We start from the raw sequence: 20035 nt of genomic DNA, 5'->3' as shown, positions 1-20035 counted from the left end.
GCTGTCCTGTTTTTCTGGTCACTTTGTATGAATATCGCATTTTAAACTGGCAATTATAAGCAACTGATAGATAGCTCACAATTTGAAAGGATATTATGATAAAGAAAAAAAAAAAAACTTCAACTGTTGTTTGCCGCTGTCCTTTTGTTGTTCTTGAACTTCATACTCAGCTTAATCAAACTCAACAGTTTTTAATTAGTCTGAATCAATCTCTGGTGCACATTAACACTGGTGACTGCAGAGCTCTCAGTTCCCCTATTAGAGTGAAAACACTTCCTTCTGGCATGAGGTTACTTTGTTTTGTTGTCCCAGATTCCATCAGTGTACAATTGCTTAGGACATTGGAACAGTACAGTAATTATCCCCACCCTTGTTAACTGCCACACCTAGTCCGCCTACCTAGTCTACCTATTTCAAAACAGCGCAGCCAGACATCTGTCAGCCATCAGTCACAGTAGAGAGACAGTACATGCTTCTTTCACCATTCTATTTGTAAGTATCCCTTTTACTCTTACTCTCTTACTTATACCCTTAGATGTTTTGATTGGGTGCTGAAAACATCAGTGGCTGTTGGCTACATCTTACTGTGTTTCTAAATCGCTTTGGCTAATTTTTTTTGGAACAGTCTTAACATTCTCTAAACTGTATTCAAATTCATGCTTCAAAACCTACTTATTAAGTCAGTAAATTGGCCAACGCCACCAAAATTAAAAGTTGTTTTGTCATTGTGTGAGCCGTTCTTGTGAAAATGTTTAGATGTTTTTTCACCATGGCAGTCAACCCTGGAAATGTTTCTTTTATACAAATCTCTGTTTTGTTGACACTGACTGCTTACTGTACGATACAAAAATGTCAGTTTTGTCTCGCTGAATGCTGTTGTGTATCGTTCGCACTGAGCTTTTTTGATTCCCATTTCAACAGTCGGTAAAAGTTTACTGGGAAAAGTCAATACTGTACAATACTATGGTACACAGAAAAAAGATATGTATGTATAGGCCTACAGTAAATTGATTTGTGCAGCAATGTGATATATGTATGGTAAAGAGAAAATTAATCTTTGATCTTTCATGTGAAGTCATATGCAGTGAACAGAAAATCTGCCACAAAATGACATCCATGCCAAAAACAAAAAAAGAACCCAATGGTGAAAAACCTGCGTTCAATAAAAAATATGTGTGATAATGTCAGTCCCCATAGTAGCCATTTCATTGTAGTGAGAATGAAATTTGAAATTTGAAATTTGACCTCACTCTATAAAATGACCTGTGGTGACCTCTAGGATAATCACAGCTTCATGAAACTTTACAACCACAAACTAGAGACCTAGGGCATTCAGAGGATGGATGGCTTTTCTAGATATACTGAAAATGAGGGGGTTTCTGAGCAGTTTCCAGAACAGAAGTGCTCGTCATCCAATCTTTGAAAAATGCAATTCATGCAGAAATCGCCAAACGTCAAAAGTTTTTGATACCAAATCACAGCATGGCTTTCTCTGTGGTGTCTTTATGTGGTATTTTGGAGGGATTATTGATAATCTTCATAAATTCTCTATTGGTAAAAAATGGATAAATTTAGCACTAAATCTGTGTAACAAATTGCTGCAACAACTTATGAGACATAAGTGAGCATGGAAATGGCCACCCTATACTTCTATCATAATGTTCTGAGCTCTTATACACTTTCAAAAGTTATTTTAATAAATAAATTATAATTTTTTTATTTCTGATGTATGACTACAACGACTTGACACACAGTGCTGAGCTGTATCTCAAATTGATCGTCGGGTTTCCAGCTTTCAGATGATGTACACCACTTCTATGTGACGTATACGGGTGACCTGCTATCTCCCTCTAAAAAAAAACAGTCCCCCCCTAAAAAACACAAAAATGGGTAATGAAAAAAAGGGGTGGAGTGGAAATGGTTAAACTGCTAAAATACTCAGTGGACCATTCTGCAGCTACTTACTGATACTCTTTACTTTGGCCACTATTCTTTGAGAGTGAATGAACATAAACTATGCCTGTAAAATCTGAATTTTACCATCACAGGAATAGCAGACACCTGTTTTGAAACACTGAATGTATGTCCCTGATTTACCTTGCTGTTAATGTTGAAAATGATCTGCACATACTATAAATTGTATTATTATTGACTTATTTCAAAGATGAATTCAAAGCTTACTCTGAGACCCAATTTCACAAGGGTTGCAACAGACTCACTCGTGCTGAATAAACATCTCAAAACGACATTTTAGACAGAACAAACAGACTTATTTAAAGATGTGCAGTTTTCTGACTTGAAATGCATTTTTTTGGTAACAGTTGAAAATTGTGTTGTTTTTTTCAGCGGTATATTAAACATTGTTTTCTATTTCTTCTGCTTATCCACAGTGACAACATGTGCAAGCTCACTCTAACTGCAGGTAAGGCACGCTCATCAAGTTATTGTCTCCTTAAAGGGTCAGTTCATCCAAATCACAAAAAAACACATTTTCTCACTTACCTCCAGTGGTATCTAGCCATGCAGACATTTTTTGTTTTCTTTACCCATGTTTTTGTCTCTCAGATTACAGTGAGAGTGAATGGCATTTGGTTTGTGGTGCCACTGAAAAATTGCATTGAGAAAATTCACTGGTAACTCTGGAAAGAGTTACCAGTGCTCCCCCTTACTCTGGATAATCCACACAACACATACAGTGTTGATTACCCAGAATTCACATTGCTGGTGAATTTTTTAAATGTAAAACTAAATTCCATTCACCTCCAATGTATTGGGGTGGCTGCAGAAAGAGAGTAATATATCATTAACCTGGACAAATAAAACCAAACCTAACTGTAATGCTAGGGACCAATGGAAGGGAGTGAAAAAAACTGTGGATTTTTCTTTATTTTATTTTGTAATTGGATGAACTGACCTGTTAAGCTTTGTTTTTAACCCAATACTAACCAGTCTTTCACTTTGAAGGTCTCTGTTTGATCATCGCCAGCTTGGGTAAGTTTATAATCTGCATCAATCCTAATCAACAGTCTTACTAACAGATAAATAAAGTCCCTGATCAACATTTTTTGGGCAAACAAGGATCTTGATATAATTGATGTCTTCAAAAACTAATAAAAACCATTATGATTTTCTTCCATGTCTCAGCCTCTTCCAACAGGCTAGTGTGTTACTATAACAGTGATGCTGAAGATAGAGCGGAGGACGGGAAGTTCACAGTTTCAGATATCAATCCGAACAAGTGCACCCATCTGATCTATGCCTTTGCTGACATTAATAACAAAAATGAGCTGATCCCCAGTAGTCTAACTGACTTACAAAGCTATGAGTCGTTTAAAGAACTCAAAATCAGGTCAGTGCCTTAGCCTATAAATATTGTGGAAATGATGTTGAATTTTTTTTTTGTTAAACAATCATTACTTAACTTTTATGCTCCCACAGAAATCCAATGCTCAAAACCCTGCTGGCGGTTGGTGGCTTGAAATTTAACAACCAAAAGTAAGTTACTTACAAGAAAATGTAGTCCTATTTTGTGTCAGTGCAAGAAAGACAACTGTAAGCAGTAATTCAACATGTTGGTATTTTTTTCCTGACCATGAAATTTGCTTTGTCCTATGACGCTGTAATTTTGTGCTTTGCTCAGCATGCATGCATGGTGCACGGTTTCAAACAAATGAGGTAGCACAATGTGAGATGCTGGTATTTGATTACATATTTAAGTGCATTTCATGATTCCATCAGGGCACGCAAACAAAATAGCCTATCTGATGACAATATATTAATGCAAATACACACTTAAACATAGTTTAACAAGCAAACATATTTATACCTGATACTTTATTACATTATGTGAAACTAAAAGCAGGTTGATGGAAAAGAATCACACAAATAATATATAAAATATAAATATTCTTGGTATCTGCAAACATCAAATAGATTTGTGTTGGCATTCAAATTTTTAATCAAAATTATTTTCATTCAATTTTGTTTATGTGACGATGTCACTCTTAAAAAGAAATACAATAAAATAAAATGAAATAAATTTGTTTATGTTGAAAACTGGGTAATGTTGAAAATTGGGTGTTTGCATTAAGTCTAATGCTAATTCCAACTCTTTACTAGAGATCAGGATTTCAAGGACTTTTCCAGGACATTCAAAAGACTTGCAGTCTATGGCTAAAACGTCCTGCACTAGACGTAACCTGCATGTACTACCATGTGACTTGACTTGGGGGTGTGTTCACAGCACTTCCACAACATAACCGAGAGCAGCCTATTAAAAAATACTCTCGTCCATAAACTACCTTTTGAACATTAATATGATCCTGGACGTAACTTAGCCCTTTCAGATGTCAATGTTATCCGTATTGGGGAGCTCTGATAGGCTAGTAACTCAGCTAAAGGAAAATAGGAGAATGCTGAAATAATTTTCCAAGCAAAGGACAAGATTTTCCCAGACATTTTACTTTTTCTCTCATTTTCCATGTGTTTTCAATGCCTGGAAAATTGGTCAACTTTTTTCAAGGTTTTCTGGGTTTTCCAGGGCGTGTGGGAATCCTGAAAACAATTTAACATGCATTTTTATTTTACCCCTATACTCTTTTACTAAACTTGTGCAAAATGTATTGCAGCCTTATAATGAGGTTAGTAACTACGCATTATAGGTACTTGGATCATTGCGTGGCTCATTTTCATTGTCATTCATAAGTACAAATGAAAAGCATGTTAACCAGACTATTTGCTTATGGCTATATATTTGTCTTGGCACACGTGACCTTGTGCTTTGCGTTGCCCTTTGAGTTTGTGCTATTAAACCAGAACCCTTAAATGCAGTATGTGGAGTGCCTTCTTGAAAACAGTGTTTTGTTCAAATGTTTACCAGATTCAGTACAATGGTGTCAACACAACAAAACAGAAAAACGTTCATCGACTCTGCTATCACACTACTGAGAATGAATGGGTTTGATGGGCTGAACATTGACTGGAGGTACCCCGGAGGAGCTGGAAGCCAATCACAGGACAAGCAGAGATTCACACTGCTGTGCCAGGTCAGATCCTGAATTTATCTTTTGGGACAGACACTGTCAGAAATATGCCATACTGCACCATGTATGAAAATATTAGATTTTTTATTCAACAGAGACTGAACCATGTTTCTGTGTTGTATAGGAGCTCAAAGACGCCTTTGAGGATGATGGAAAAGTAGATGGCAATGACAGATTAATCGTCACTGCTAGTGTCTCTGCTGAGAAAGCAACCATCGATGCCAGTTATGAAGTCGGACAGATTGCCAAGTAAAACTAATTTTATGTAATTCTCAACAGTATACCCATGATTAGCTGTTGTCATGTTTTGTGTCAACGTTATCTCCTCTGCATTTTATCAGGCACCTGGATTTCATTAATGTGCTGACATTTGACTTTCACGGCCCCTGGGAAAATGTCACAGGACATCACAGCCCCTTATTCAACGGATCCCAAGACACTGGAGACAGACAATACTTGAACACTGTAAGTACTGGAATTCATATTTTACCTGCATTTTACATCTTTGTATTTAGAAATGTCCTTTCATCCTAATTGTTTATTTTTCACCACATTATAGGACTTTGCTATGACGCACTGGCAGAATAATGGAGCACCTCCACAAAAGCTAAACTTGGGGTTAGCGGCATACGGGCGAGCTTTTAACCTCTCCTCTGCATCCAGTGTTGTTGGAGCACCAGCCAATGGTCCTGGTGAAGAAGGCTGCTACACCGGTGAAGAAGGATTCTGGGCCTATTATGAGGTAAAAATGCAAGCTGTGAATATAATGTATTTATATCAATAGCCTTATTATAGGCTAGCCACTTTTACTGTATTTGGTGTGAAAAAGATTGACATTTGACCCTTCTTTTCAGACTTGCCTTTATCTTGAAGGGGTTAAAACCAATGTGATTACTGATCAGAAAGTTCCATATGCCACCACAGAAAATCAGTGGGTTGGATTTGACGACAAAGACAGCCTTGATATTAAGGTAGTCATCTGTTTAATTCAAAATATTGTTCAATAATTCCTTTGCAAATGACAAATGACAAATCTGGAAAAATACTTATTTAACAAATATTTTGTCAAAATGACTTCAGCTATTGAAATGTTTTGTTCCTCATCCTCTCAGGTCCGTTACATAAAGACTAATGAATTTGGAGGAGCCTTTGTCTGGTCTCTGGACCTGGACGATACTACTGGACAGTTCTGTAAAATGGGTAACAGCCCCTTCATCAGCCACCTGTATAATCTCCTGTTTCCTACGACAACCACAACAATTCCCCCTACCACAACAACCACAACAATGCCCACTACTACAACAACCACAACAATGTCAACTACCATAACAACTCCCCCTACAACCACCACAACAATTCCCCCTGATACAACCACAACGACTCCCCCTACCACAACCACAACAATGTCAACAACCACAACAACCACAACTCCCCCTACAACTACCACAACGACTCCCCCTACCACAACCACAACAATGTCAACTACCACAACAACTTCCCCTACCACGATCACAACAACTTCCCCTACCACGACCACAACAACTTCTCCTACCACAACCACTTCCCCCACCACAGCCACAACAACTTCCCCTGCCACGACCACAAAAACTACCCCTACTGAGTCCACAAAAATTCCCCAAACCGATCCGCCAAAAGAAGACCTTACCACGACAACAAAAACTTCCCCTAATGAAACCACAACAACTTCCCCTACCACGACCACAACAACTTCTCCTACCACAACCACAACCACTACCACAACAACTTCCCCCACCACGACCACAACAATGCCCACTACTACAACAACTCCCCCTACACCAACCACAACAATGTCAACTACCATAACAACTCCCCCTACAACCACCACAACAATTCCCCCTGACACAAGCACAACGACTCCCCCTACCACAACCACAACAAAGTCAACAACCACAACTCCCCCTACAACTACCACAATGACTCCCCCTACCACAACCACAACAATTCCCCCTACCACAACAACCACAACAATGCCCACTACTACAACAACTCCCCCTACACCAACCACAACAATGTCAACTACCATAACAACTCCCCCTACAACAACCACAACAACTCTCCCTACTACAACTACAACAATGTTGACTACAACAACTCCCCCTATAACAACCACAACAACCACAACTCCCCCTACAACTACCACAACGACTCCCCCTATCACAACCACAACAATGTCAACAACCACAACAACCACAACGCCCCCTACAACTACCACAACGACTCCCCCTACCACAACCACAACAATGTCAACTACCACAACAACTTCCCCTACCACGATCACAACAACTTCCCCTACCACGACCACAACAACTTCTCCTACCACAACCACAACAACTTCTCCTACCACAACCACAATAACGCCAACTACCACAACAACTTCCCCCACCACGACCACAACAATGCCCACTACCACAACAACTCCTACCACGACCACAACAACTTCTCCTACCACAACCACAACAACTTCCCCTACCACAACAACAACCACCACAACAACTTCCCCTACCACGACCACAAAACCTTCCCCTACCACAACCACAACAACTTCTCCTACCACAACCACAATAACGCCAACTACCACAACAACTTCCCCCACCACGACCACAACAATGCCCACTACCACAACAACTCCTACCACGACCACAACAACTTCTCCTACCACAACCACAACAACTTCTCCTACCACAACCACAATAACGCCAACTACCACAACAACTTCCCCCACCACGACCACAACAATGCCCACTACCACAACAACTCCTACCACGACCACAACAACTTCTCCTACCACAACCACAACAACTTCCCCTACCACAACAACAACCACCACAACAACTTCCCCTACCACGACCACAACAACTTCTCCTACCACAACCACAATAACGCCAACTACCACAACAACTTCCCCCACCACGACCACAACAATGGCCACTACCACAACAACTCCTACCACGACCACAACAACTTCTCCTACCACAACCACAACAACTTCCCCTACCACAACAACAACCACCACAACAACTTCCCCTACCACGACCACAAAACCTTCCTCTACCGAGCCCACAAAAAATCCTGACCCGCCAAAAACTACCCCTACTGAGCCCACAAAAATTCCCCAAACCGATCCGCCAAAAGTAGACCCTACGGAGCCCTCAAAAAATTCCCCGACCACGACAACAAAAACTTCCCCTACTGAAACCACAACAACTTCCCCTACCACGACCATAACAACTTCTCCTACCACAACCACAACAACGCCCACTACCACGACCACAACAACGCCAACTACCACAACAACTTCCCCCACCACGACCACAACAATGCCCACTACCACAACAACTCCTACCACGACCACAACAACTTCCCCTACCACAACAACTCCTACCACGACCACAACAACTTCTCCTACCACAACCACAACAACTTCCCCTACCACAACAACAACCACCACAACAACTTCCCCTACCACGACCACAAAACCTTCCCCTACCGAGCCCACAAAAATTACCCCTACCGAGCCCACAAAAAATCCTGACCCGCCAAAAACTACCCCTACTGAGCCCACAAAAATTCCCCAAACCGATCCGCCAAAAGTAGACCCTACGGAGCCCACAAAAAATTCCCCGACCACGACTACAAAAACTTCCCCTACTGAAACCACAACAACTTCCCCTACCACAACCACAACAACGCCAACTACCACAACAACTTCCCCCACCACGACCACAACAACGCCCACTACCACAACCACAACAACTTCCCCTACCACAACCACAACAACGCCAACTACCACAACAACTTCCCCCACCACGACCACAACAACGCCCACTACCACAACAACTTCCCCCACCACGACCACAACAACGCCCACTACCACAACCACAACAACTTCTCCTGCCACAACCACAACAACTTCCCCCACCACGACCACAACAACGCCCACTACCACAACAACTCCTACCACAACCACAACAACTTCCCCTACCACAACCACAACAACGCCAACTACCACAACAACTTCCCCCACCACGACCACAACAACGCCCACTACCACAACAACTTCCCCCACCACGACCACAACAACGCCCACTACCACAACCACAACAACTTCTCCTGCCACAACCACAACAACTTCCCCTACCACAACCACAACAACGCCCACTACCACAACTCCTACAACGACCACAGCAACTTCCCCTACCACAACAGCTTCAACAACGCCAACTACCACAACAGTTTCCGTTAACCAGAACTCTTGTGCAGGAAGGGTCGATGGGCACTTCCGCCATCCTACTGACCAAACACGATTTCTACAATGCGCCAATGGACAGACTTTCATTCTTAAATGCCCGGCCACTACGGTCTTTAAGGATAGCTGCAGGTGCTGTGCTTTCCCATAGGTGATAGTATTTATTCTCATTAACAAATGGCGGGGCATTGTCAAAAGCTATTATATGTACAATGTCTTCTGATTCTTCACTGTTGAGTTATATAAATAAAATAAATGCTTAATAATAGTCATGCTTGCCTTTTAGGCTTCACTAATCTACACTTAAGCGGAAAAATTAGAAAAAACTATTTACACATCAATTGTCAGCATTAACATTCTCAGATGGATTTCCATAAGCACCCTGTCTCCACTGAAATGCCAAAACAATGGCAAAAAAGTTAAATCTTCTTTTCAGTTGGCAAACAACAAAGCTATGCATTAACGTGATGACACCAAACCTTTCGGCATTTAGTTACATATACTTTCATCAATTTGCAACTGTATGTACATGTTAAGAATGGCAATGTCCTGCCATCCATGTCTGTCAATATAAAATATTATTTATATTATTTTATTTATCAATACAACTTACTGCGTATTCACAATTGTTGTCCTGTTGCTGTCTGTTAATTGAAGGTATATTTAAACCAGTTGGGTGTGTATGTTCTTGTTTTTTGCCATCATTTATTCTGACATGCATATCTTTCTTATTTGTGTATCTAACCCTGTATGGGGTTTGTTCTTGTTGGTTTAGATTTAGCTATTGCGGGATTTGTCCTACATAATGATACAGATGTTGCATATTGCATATATTTATATACTCTACATGTAAATACAAATACATATTACTAAATTTAAGTTGATGATGAATTAATAAAATACCACAAGTTTCCCTGACAAATTTCGGCACATTTTGTTTGGTTTTGTTCTATATTTGGTTGTTCTATGTTGGTTGTTCTTTGTATATCAGGTGTTTGTGAGATAAAAGACACATTATATCTTATATATGTGGAAACAAGCTGCCTAACTGGCACTCATGGAAAAGCCATTCATATGAAATAATTCATTAGAAGACACGGGAGCAGCAGGGAGAAGACTTGCTTATCAAACATTTCTCGACATCAGAGCCACTTACTGCATTGTAAGATGAATAAAAAATCTTTGAGGTTTCAAGTCACTGACTTAGGAAGAGTTCTGCATCTCTTGTGAGACTGTGCACGATGCTGAGTGAGGTTTATTCTGGGAATTAAAGGGACTGTTTGTAACTTTTTAAGCGTATAAATGTAGCGGGTCGCTACACATGCGCGTTCGCATATGCGCGCTCGCGTGTGGCCGGAGCCTCGTCTCCGCTGCCTGCTTACCTTCACTCAGACAGAGCGCGCGTTCTCGCGTACTCGCTCCACCTCTACTAGACGTGAACGCGCGCTCACTCCACACTGCAGAAGAGTTAGTTTAGCTCTGAGAATATCTAGTGAATGTACAGGGGACGTTTGTGCAGAAATAAATGCTGCAGCTCCTCCAGACCAACAGAGGTTTTCCGTGTCTTGTGAAGTGACGGGATCCTCCATGTGTTACGTTGTCGTCTTGTTACCGACCGGGTGCCGGTGTCTCCCTGCGGCTGCCGGCTGCGGTCGGGATGCGATAACGTAACTTGTTGAGTAGCCCCGCTGCCTGAGCCTGCGCTGAGGCAGGAAAAGCCAACACAAGGATCAGCACTGATTCATGGAGAGACCTTCGTCTGGTCAGCTAACATTACTGCCAAGCAGCTGAAATATAGAGTGATATTGTGCTTTTAGCTGACGTGTGTCGCCTCACTGTTTTGAGTGATGCTCGTCCATGTCTATTTAGAGCGAGCAAGCGCAAGCTCGACGCTGACTTTCGTTGATTTCAAGGCCACAGGTGTCGCTGTTAACAAGTATTTCTGAAAGTTACAAATAGTCCCTTTAAAAAATAAAAATAAAAAAAATAATTAAAGCTGCAAGCAGCTAAAGAGCCAATATGCCACGCCAAAACCCAATCATACCACCATATTCGAAGTAATTAGTAGTGTGAATATGCGTCTAAAGTTTCATGAGTTTTTGGGTATCCAAAAGTCCTCAAACATGTGTTCGTAAATTTTAAATTAACGCACAAAATCCAAGACGGCTGACTTCCTGTCGGCCGAAAAAATCTCAAAAATATTTAATACCCTATTGCAGATGTGAGCAATGACATACTCAAATGTCGTCAAGATAGAACTTTTTCTCAGACCTGCCTGCATTTGGGGGCGCTATGGGAGCCCGCTGGCGACGCCCGAGCCCAATCACTACAGAACTTTGCAATTTTCGCCAGTTTTGATGCCTATTCCAGTTTTCGGGAGTTTTCGTGCATCCTAAGTGCCTCAAAAATGCCATCTTGCAGCAGAAAAATAATAATAATAATTAAAGCTGCAAGCAGCGCTGAACGGGCCCTTGCCCCTTTACGCACGTCAGGGGTACCCGCTGCTGTGCATTTCCAATAAAGTCAGATATTGCATGCAACAGTTAGAGGATATTTTCTGCGTGGAGCGCGTGACGCTGCAAATGACCTGATGAGAACCTGTGGGGCATCCTTAAAAGGCACTTCTATGAGGGTGGCTGGCAGTATACAACCATTTATTGTTGCGAGTAGGTGGCGCTATCACCATAACTCAATGATGGAACGTATATGTCTTCAGGCCAAGACTCTTATAAAACATGTCAAGTTTGGGGCAGATTGGACAATGTATAGTCAATTTACAACAACTTCCTGTTTCCTGTAGGTGGCGCTATGACTATCACTCACAATGGCACATATATGTCTTCAGGTCGGGACCCTTATAAAACATGTCAAGTTTGGGGCAGATTGGACAATGTATAGTCAATTTACACCGTTGGGTCCCTGGCACTTTAGTGCTCGGTCCCTAATTACAGCCGCAAGCGGCAGTTCGCAGGTTCAAGCCTTTTTTTGCTCAAGGTACTCTTGTGGATATATCTTGCAAGTTTCCAGATGATGGGGCAAATGGTTGTTGACTTAAAGGTCACCTATTACGCAAAATGCCCTTTTCCATGTCTTTTAAACATCAATATCTGTCCCCAGGGTGTCTACAGGCCCCCTAGTATCACAAAAGACCATCCTCTCTCTTTTTCTCCTGCTCCATCTGTCCGAAAATGGGTCTGAAAAAATGTGAGCAGCACTTCCTTACTTTGGTGACTTTGGTTACGATTTTCAGGCCATATAAGGGTTTCCTGGTGGAACGGTTAGAACAACGGAGAACAACTCCTAGCTAGGTGACCCCGCCCACAGAGTGACTCTCTCGCTTCCGCCTTGTAACTATAAGCAAAGTTTGCTCCTACTTCTGTTAGTCTGCAAGAACCAGCAGAACAGGCTTCATGTACTCCCATCATCTAAATATAACATGTTATTTCACAAAGACTTTATGTAATTACACTGTTTAAACAGGTGATATGAAAAATGTATTTTATGTCATGCATGTAAAAGGGTACAGGTAGTAAATAGTGACTGTAAGCAACACAACACATTTCTGTTTCACAGTCAAACTTTATTTGAGTAGACAGATGACAATATTAATTATACACAGCATTTTTAATTCCACCTGCAGTTATGTTGACATGGTACAGGATAAAGTCTTTCAGCTACGGTGAGTGTAACGTTAACCGGTCTGTAGTCATGATAACACAGAGACAATATATATTGTACCATTACTCTGATTACTTTCATACGTTTATCAGGTGTCTTTTACCAGAAATAATAATAAAACCGTCAGGAAAACCTGGAATCTTGACCGCAGATGTTGTTAATTTCTCGCCGATTTCAGATCAGATTCCTCCGGTAACGTGCGCTGTGTGAAGTTTCTGGTTTATAAGCTTTTAAGTAGTTTATATGTGAAACTCTTCCTGCTGCTTCTCTCTCTGTAGCTCAGGGGAGCTGCTGCAGAGCAAGCTCGGGGGAGAAAGTGATGCTGTGTTGAGGGCGTTTGATTGACAGCGTACAGCAGGAAACGCTGACCAATCAGAGCAGACTGGGAGGAGACGGGCGCTGAATCAGGGTTTTTCAGACAGAGGGTGAAAGTGGCTCTATGCAGGCAGATTGAGGCAGACAATATGAGAAGAATAAAGGTTTTTTTTAACATTACAGCATGTAAACATGTTGAAGTACAACATTAAAATACATCTATGGACCTGGAAATGAGCATAATATGAGACCTTTAAGTCTGTTTATGTGCTTAGCCACGCCCTTTTGAAATTCATTGGTCAATATCTTCAAAATGCAATGATATATCAACAAGCCTTATGCAACTTTTGATAAGCTTGATCCAATAATGATCCACAGAAAATTTGGTAGAAATCGGATTCGTGGTTTAGGAGAAGATGTCAAAAATGTGTTTTTCAAAAAATTCAAAATATCGGAAAATCTAGTTGGCAGACTTTAGCAGTCCAAGAGGCTTTTTTGTAGAGTACATTCAGCAGCACATGTCTGTAAAATTTCAAATCAATGGGACTTATGGTATGAGGGGCTGGCCTTGAAAAAGTTGTAGCGCCACCATGTGGCCAATTTGGATCATATTCTATGTGTAGCATTAGGACATCATGGCCAGTTATGGTACAAAGTGTCATGTCTCTAGGTCGTTCCAGCGCACAGCAAATTGAGCAAAGACATAATATAGCATATAATGCTCAGATCTTGGTTAATACTTGATTAATACCCCCAGAGCATGTGCACCACAGTTGGTCAAATTCTGTCTACCGGGTCTTAAGGTACACATTTTTGGTATTTGTGACGCTCCTATGGGTAGAGCTCAAAATGCTTTGGTACACCCATTCCCAATTATTCCCCTATTCCTATTCAATATCCACCAAAAATCCATGTATTTTAGTGTAGAATTTTCAAAGATTGACACAGGTATTGATGAAATATTTGCTTTATTGTATGCAATAACTGTCTGTGAACATCCAGTCCAAATTTAGTGATACATGTGAAAAGGCAGATGCTGTCCCTTTTGGAGAAGCCTACATTTTCATAATTTCGGTTTTGAGGATCAAACATCATGCTTTGTGCTACCTTGGTTAGGGGTATCTCAATTTTTGGGAGTCTTAGTTCCTCTACTACTGAGGGAACATCAACTAACCGTCCCAGATTGGTCACTACTGCTATGGCTGCTTCCATAGGAATACTAGGTTCCTTCAGTTATGAAGTCGCAGAGATTCCAAAGTAAACTAAACATTAAAAAAATAATATATATATATACATATAATTATTTTTTAACTTATTAGTTTCCTTTGGAAGTAAAAAAAAAAAATTAAACTAAAAAAATATTAGCTGTCATCATGTGTTGGTGCTTGATCGTAACTGCATTTTTTAGGTATCTGCATTTCATTAATGTGATGGCATATGACCTTCATGGTACCTGGCATAGCGTCACACAGGACATCACAGTCCCTTGCACCAGAGATCCCAAGACACTAGATGGCACGCATACTTAAGTATTGTGAGTACACGATTTTATACTGTCATTTGTCAATTTTTAGGTATATTCAGATTACAACTAATATTTAGTCTATCCTCAATAAAAAATAGGCTGGACACCTAACAAAACCTGATTATAATATTCCTGAAGGTAGGATTTAGTTAAGTTTTATTTTGGTGTACCTTTGTTTGTAATATTGTTTTATTTGACATGAATTTCAGTTATTTCACTTTTTGAGGGATGTGTGACTGGTGTATTACTGGGTCAACTTTTTTCCACATTTCAGGACTATGCAATGTGTTATTGGCGGGACCAGAGGGTACCTGCTGAAAAGCTCATTTTGGGATTTGCTGCATATGGGCGAATCTTTATCCTGTCCTCTCAATCCAGTGAGGTTGGAGCACCAATCAGTGGTGTTGGTAATGCAGGCCACTACACCAGAAAGGCAGGCTTCTGGTCTGATTATGAGGTGAAAAATATTTTTAATTCAATGGTGTAATCACACATACATATTTTATTGTATGGTGTGTCAAATTTCTGATTCCACTAATATGTTGGATTAAATTTGGCATTTGACCCTTCCTTTCAGGTTTGCCTTTATCTTGAAGAAAAAAACTGTCCATTGGATTGAAGAACAGAAAGTGAGAGAACAGTGAAGAACAGTGTGTAACATTTAGGGGGATCTATTTGCAGAAATGGAATATAATATTGTGTTTTCTTTAGTGTATAATCACCTTGTTGTTACCATAGAATGAGCCGTTTATATCTACATACGAAGCGTGTCCTAATCACAGAGCCGTCATGTTTCTACAGTCCAGAACGGACTATCAAAACACTGACTCTCTAAATAGGGCCATTCGCATTATTACGTTTATGCGTCGTCCACCGTAGTTCTTCAACACACTTTGCACACAGGAGAATTTATAGTTGATTGCAATTTGCAACCTCACTGCACCTTTACTGCTCAGTAATTCTTTAGAAAATAAGTAGTTGTTATCTTGTGTTATGAGCAGCCAAAAACATTTTTATATGGTCATTTTATTAAAGTTTGTACTATCATAATATCAAGTACTACGATATTGTTAGCAGCCCAACAAAAATGTTATCAGTTATTTCATTAAATTATAACATCATGATTTTATATTCAAAAATCATCACAGCACTACTGTATACCCCAAAATCATAATCACAAATGCAAAGGAGTTATAGTATATAGTTATCCCCTGATCATTTCATCACAACAAGGTCAATACTGTATGTCATCAAACAGGATTCAAAATCCATTGTTTACTGTAAAGCTATGGAAAATGGAAAATTAAACCGTCTGGTTCTAAAATGCAGAATCACATAATTTTGTTTGAAATGTAGTGACTAATACAGTTAGTCAAGGTCCTGTTGGATACTATAATACTATAATTATTCAGACTAATGATAACACAGACTGCATTTTACTCATACTGTCTATTCCTTAGAGTTCATGGACAGAGCTATGAGGCTCAGGGAGCTTCTGCATGTCACAGTTTTGAATCAGACTGAAGTAAAATACTACAATCTCCTCGTAGTTCTTTTTGGAAATCCGTTCATTGATGCCATGGAATCTAAGAAAGAGAAAAAGAACGTATCTTAAAAGAAGAAAATAAAGTTTCCTTCATTTGATTTCCTTGTGCAGTTCTTGCAGGTTGGTGCTTTTTATTACCAAAGCTGAAGGGCAAACTGGGCTAAAGGTTGGTTCTATACATGAAACTCTGAGTACTATATTTGTTCAAGAGGAACTTTAAGTCTGAACAGTACAAGTAGGTCACATAAACGTGTGACCAACAGCACAAAGCTCTTTTGTTCAAGTTGCCTTCTAGTTTGCCAGATATTACTCTGTTCAAGCAGTGTATTGTACTTACTGCAGCAGGCTTTGTTAAGACTATTTTTATTCAGTGTTATACAAACTAGATCCTTACCTCTGAGCATCACCTGGTTTAAACCATACAGGGGCGAAGCGATAAATATCATTCGTCAGGTCTTTGAAGTGTCGACTGTCTGTGTTCCCAATACAGATACCTGAACATTTAAACATTATATCAAAACACTTATGGAATACTTTGACTTTAATAACCAAATTTGTATACAATTAAATGTATCTGGATTCTACCTGGAGCAACTGTAACTGTTGGAAACATGTCCAACACGGTTTTCTTAATGATCTGGAAGCCGAAGGACTTTTCATCTGCAGAGCTCACAGGCAGAGGGTCAAACCCATCAACAAGCTCTATCTTCACTCGTTGGTCCCCCACTGTAGACTGGATTAGGTCCAGGATCTAGACAAGACAGCAAACATCTAATTCAACTCAAAATATTCATGGAGAGACACCAAGAATTGTCGAAAAGGAGAATAAAACTTCAGACTCTACCTCTTGTAATGACTGTGATGAGTGTATTCGTAGATTTACATAAGCTTCAGCGAGGGAAGGGATGATATTCACCTACATGATGGGAAAGAATTTAGGTTTGTACTAAGGAAAATTGACTTGCTTGCAATCTAATTTCCTGTGAATTACCCTCTATTTCATAACTGTCTCTCAGAACTGTACCTTAACTCCTGCATTAAACATGGTGACTGCTGTGGTTGTCCTTACAAAAGCATTAGTTTCTGGTTTTCTTTCAAGTACCCTGCAACATAAAACATGCTAACTGATTTATTCCAATGGGCACAATCAGTAGAAAACATTCTGAACGAATTTTAGGATGTAATTACCTGCCAAGGAGAGGGGCGAACAGCCACAAATTCGACATTATGAACTTCATTGGGAGCCCGAACTGAAGACAAAGAATGAGTAATTGAGTGACAACAGAGAGGGATCTAATATGCTATTAAATGTGATAAGTAGTGGATAAGTAGGTGGTTCTTCCTACCTTATGCGCAAGATTCTCAAATGTTTCACGTTCAGGCCCATGACCAAATAATCTCGGCATAGGGTTCTCTTCTAGTCTGAGGAAATAGCATGGCACAGTTTAAGGGCCCTATTTTAACGATCTATAGCGCATGGTCTAAATTGCATGGCGAATGTGCATTTAGGGCGTGTCCAACTCCACTTTTGCAAGTTAAGTGGCGCATAATCTGGGCGCAAAGTAACGCGCAATGGGCAAAGGGGTTGTATTTAGTCTCTTAATTAATCATAGGTGTGTTTTGGGTGTAACAGGAATTTAACTAATCTCCCATTCCCTTTAAAAGCCAGGTGCGCCTGAACATTGGCGCATTGCTATTTAAAAGGCGGATTCGGCAGATTGGAGAAGCGAGCTGTTTTCTGCTGAGGAAACGGATCTGCTCGTGCGTAAAGTGAAAGTGTACAAGCAGATGTATGTGGTGTTTGACCCTCTGCCTCCCCTGGCTCCCAATCCTCTGTCCCGTCAACAACTCCATTTGACTGTATATAAGCAAATGCACCTACAGTATTTAACCGGTGCAGGCGGCACGGGGGAACAACATTCCTTATATGATCATAAGCACTGGGCTAAATAAAAAAATCATGTATTGATAAATAATGGAAACTGTATTGCTTTCCGATGCAACCCTCCAGGGGCTCAGATCGGCTGAGCGGAATCCTCCGGATATACCATCGGATATACTTTCAACCAAGTTTTTGTTGGTCAATGGAGCAATAGATCTCTGCTGCCTCAAGATAGCAATGCGCCCACAAAGCACCTCACCACACCTCATTTGAAGACCAAAATGAGGTGCAAGTGCATTTGCTACTTACACAACGTGGGCGTGAAAATGACAACCGCGTCAGTCTGAAACTAGCAATGACAGTGCTAGTGCACCGCTGTGCACCACTGCTGTGTATCGTTGTGTAAGATAGGGCCCAAAGTCTTGTCTTTTTGTTCGAGTGATAAAAATGTAGTTAATCACATGGTACTGCATGAACACAAAGACTAGCCAGAATTCATACAGAAATTAAATGAGCTAAAAATCTCAATTTGAAGAAAATAAACCTCTCACCTTTTGACTGCTGCAGCCAAGATCCCAATGCTGGTCTCACTGGGAGGCATTGAGGAGTGACCAGGGACCACAGACGTACTAAGCTTTACAGTCGCCGAACCCTTTTCACTTATCCCAATTCTACAAAACAAGTACACACACAGAACACACAGAAATTACAAATGTCAATTCAATCACATATATTTTTCACATAATTTAATGGAGACATGCGATTTTAAGCTATGCCTGTGAGTTTGTTGTGATATCAGGCTCGGGCAAATTGTTTAGTTTTTAACATGGAAAAGCTGCTAACTAAATATCTTGTTTACACTAAAGCAAGACAGGTTCTCACAGCGCAGCAGGTCCTTCAAGACCACTGATGACTCCATCAAGTACAGCCAGGCCCTCGTCCAGGACAAACGACAGCCGCACACCACGCTGCTTCATTAATCGCACTATGTTCATTGCCCCCTTGTAACCACTGACCTTTAAAAAGAAATATTGAAGGACATGCAATGATATTTTAAATCATATTTAAGTTCACAATTTCAAAAAGTAAGAGTTTAATGAATGTTTACTTCTTCATCATGACCAAGACCAATGTAAAATCCTCTGCGTGGAGCATAGCCTTTTATCAGCAAATACTCCAGTGCCTGAAGTATTCCCTGGAAGAAATAAAGCATATTGGTTTAGTCTGGACGGAACATGAAAGGTTAATAATTAAATTCACATCTGTTTAATGGCAAGATCACACAAAATATCACTTGTTCTCTCACCATTAATGGACTCTTGTCGTCTATGGTCCCTCGACCATAGATGAAGCCATCCATCTCCTTAGCAGAAAATGGTGGGGCCTCCCAGCCATCCGATTCTGAGGCAGGTACTACATCAATGTGGGCCAGCAGCAGGTATGGCACCAGGTCAGACTGTGATCCTTGCACCCAAAACAGATGGCTGTAGTTGGCCACCAATTCATGATGAACCAAGCTTGAAGAGAAAACTGTTGGGAAGGCTGACACAGGAAGAACAGTACAAGCTTAAAGGGGGAACTCCATTTATTTTACAAATTAAGGTCAGTTACAAAAAAGTTGTATAATGTCTTCTGTCACTCTAGAGGAGCTCTAGTGGAGCCCGAGTCTATGGAAAATAACGCTCAGGATGCCATCAGGCCTGTGTGGCATGAAGGTTTAAACATGGGTCTAACAAAAAAAGATGCTATTGGTTGCATT

The 20035-nt window shown here is 40.5% G+C and overlaps 2 protein-coding genes across 2 annotated transcripts in view; one reads left to right on the top strand and one right to left on the bottom strand.

Moving 5' to 3' along the window:
• The first annotated feature begins 383 nt into the window (after window positions 1-383).
• On the top strand, window positions 384-10506 carry LOC119489970 (mucin-2-like). Its single transcript, XM_037773049.1, has 11 exons — window positions 384-492; window positions 2391-2422; window positions 2965-2991; window positions 3145-3349; window positions 3439-3495; window positions 4880-5045; window positions 5167-5291; window positions 5384-5507; window positions 5602-5784; window positions 5897-6013; window positions 6155-10506. Exons 1-11 carry the CDS (start codon window positions 470-472, stop codon window positions 9479-9481), a joined length of 4386 nt encoding a protein of 1461 aa, XP_037628977.1. The 5' UTR covers window positions 384-469; the 3' UTR covers window positions 9482-10506.
• A 3768-nt stretch (window positions 10507-14274) lies between these two features.
• LOC119489972 (N-fatty-acyl-amino acid synthase/hydrolase PM20D1.2-like) overlaps window positions 14275-20035 on the bottom strand; it is a 7955-nt gene continuing 2194 nt past the window's right edge. The window contains exons 3-13 of the mRNA XM_037773050.1: window positions 19583-19818; window positions 19385-19471; window positions 19159-19292; window positions 18828-18947; window positions 17741-17816; window positions 17583-17644; window positions 17419-17497; window positions 17239-17310; window positions 16980-17145; window positions 16789-16888; window positions 14275-16434 (exon numbers count right to left, since the gene is read on the bottom strand). Of these exons, the coding sequence (XP_037628978.1) occupies window positions 16305-16434; window positions 16789-16888; window positions 16980-17145; window positions 17239-17310; window positions 17419-17497; window positions 17583-17644; window positions 17741-17816; window positions 18828-18947; window positions 19159-19292; window positions 19385-19471; window positions 19583-19818 (1262 nt within the window). The 3' untranslated portion in view covers window positions 14275-16304. The remainder of the gene's footprint in view (window positions 16435-16788; window positions 16889-16979; window positions 17146-17238; window positions 17311-17418; window positions 17498-17582; window positions 17645-17740; window positions 17817-18827; window positions 18948-19158; window positions 19293-19384; window positions 19472-19582; window positions 19819-20035) is intronic.

The sequence above is a fragment of the Sebastes umbrosus genome, chromosome 6 (assembly GCF_015220745.1).
Source record: "Sebastes umbrosus isolate fSebUmb1 chromosome 6, fSebUmb1.pri, whole genome shotgun sequence".
Lineage (NCBI taxonomy): Eukaryota > Metazoa > Chordata > Actinopteri > Perciformes > Sebastidae > Sebastes > Sebastes umbrosus.
The sequence above is the reverse complement of the archived record's forward strand: the minus strand, read 5'-3'. Positions and strand labels throughout refer to the sequence as shown.

What these genes read in the sequence shown, in the direction of transcription:
- LOC119489970 (XM_037773049.1), top strand. Translation starts at nt 470, where the DNA reads ATGCTTCTTTCACCATTCTATTT. An exon ending in GATTCACACTGCTGTGCCAG is followed by an intron (nt 5,046 to 5,166) that starts GTCAGATCCTGA and finishes TGTGTTGTATAG; the next exon opens with GAGCTCAAAGACGCCTTTGA. An exon ending in GAAGTCGGACAGATTGCCAA is followed by an intron (nt 5,292 to 5,383) that starts GTAAAACTAATT and finishes GCATTTTATCAG; the next exon opens with GCACCTGGATTTCATTAATG.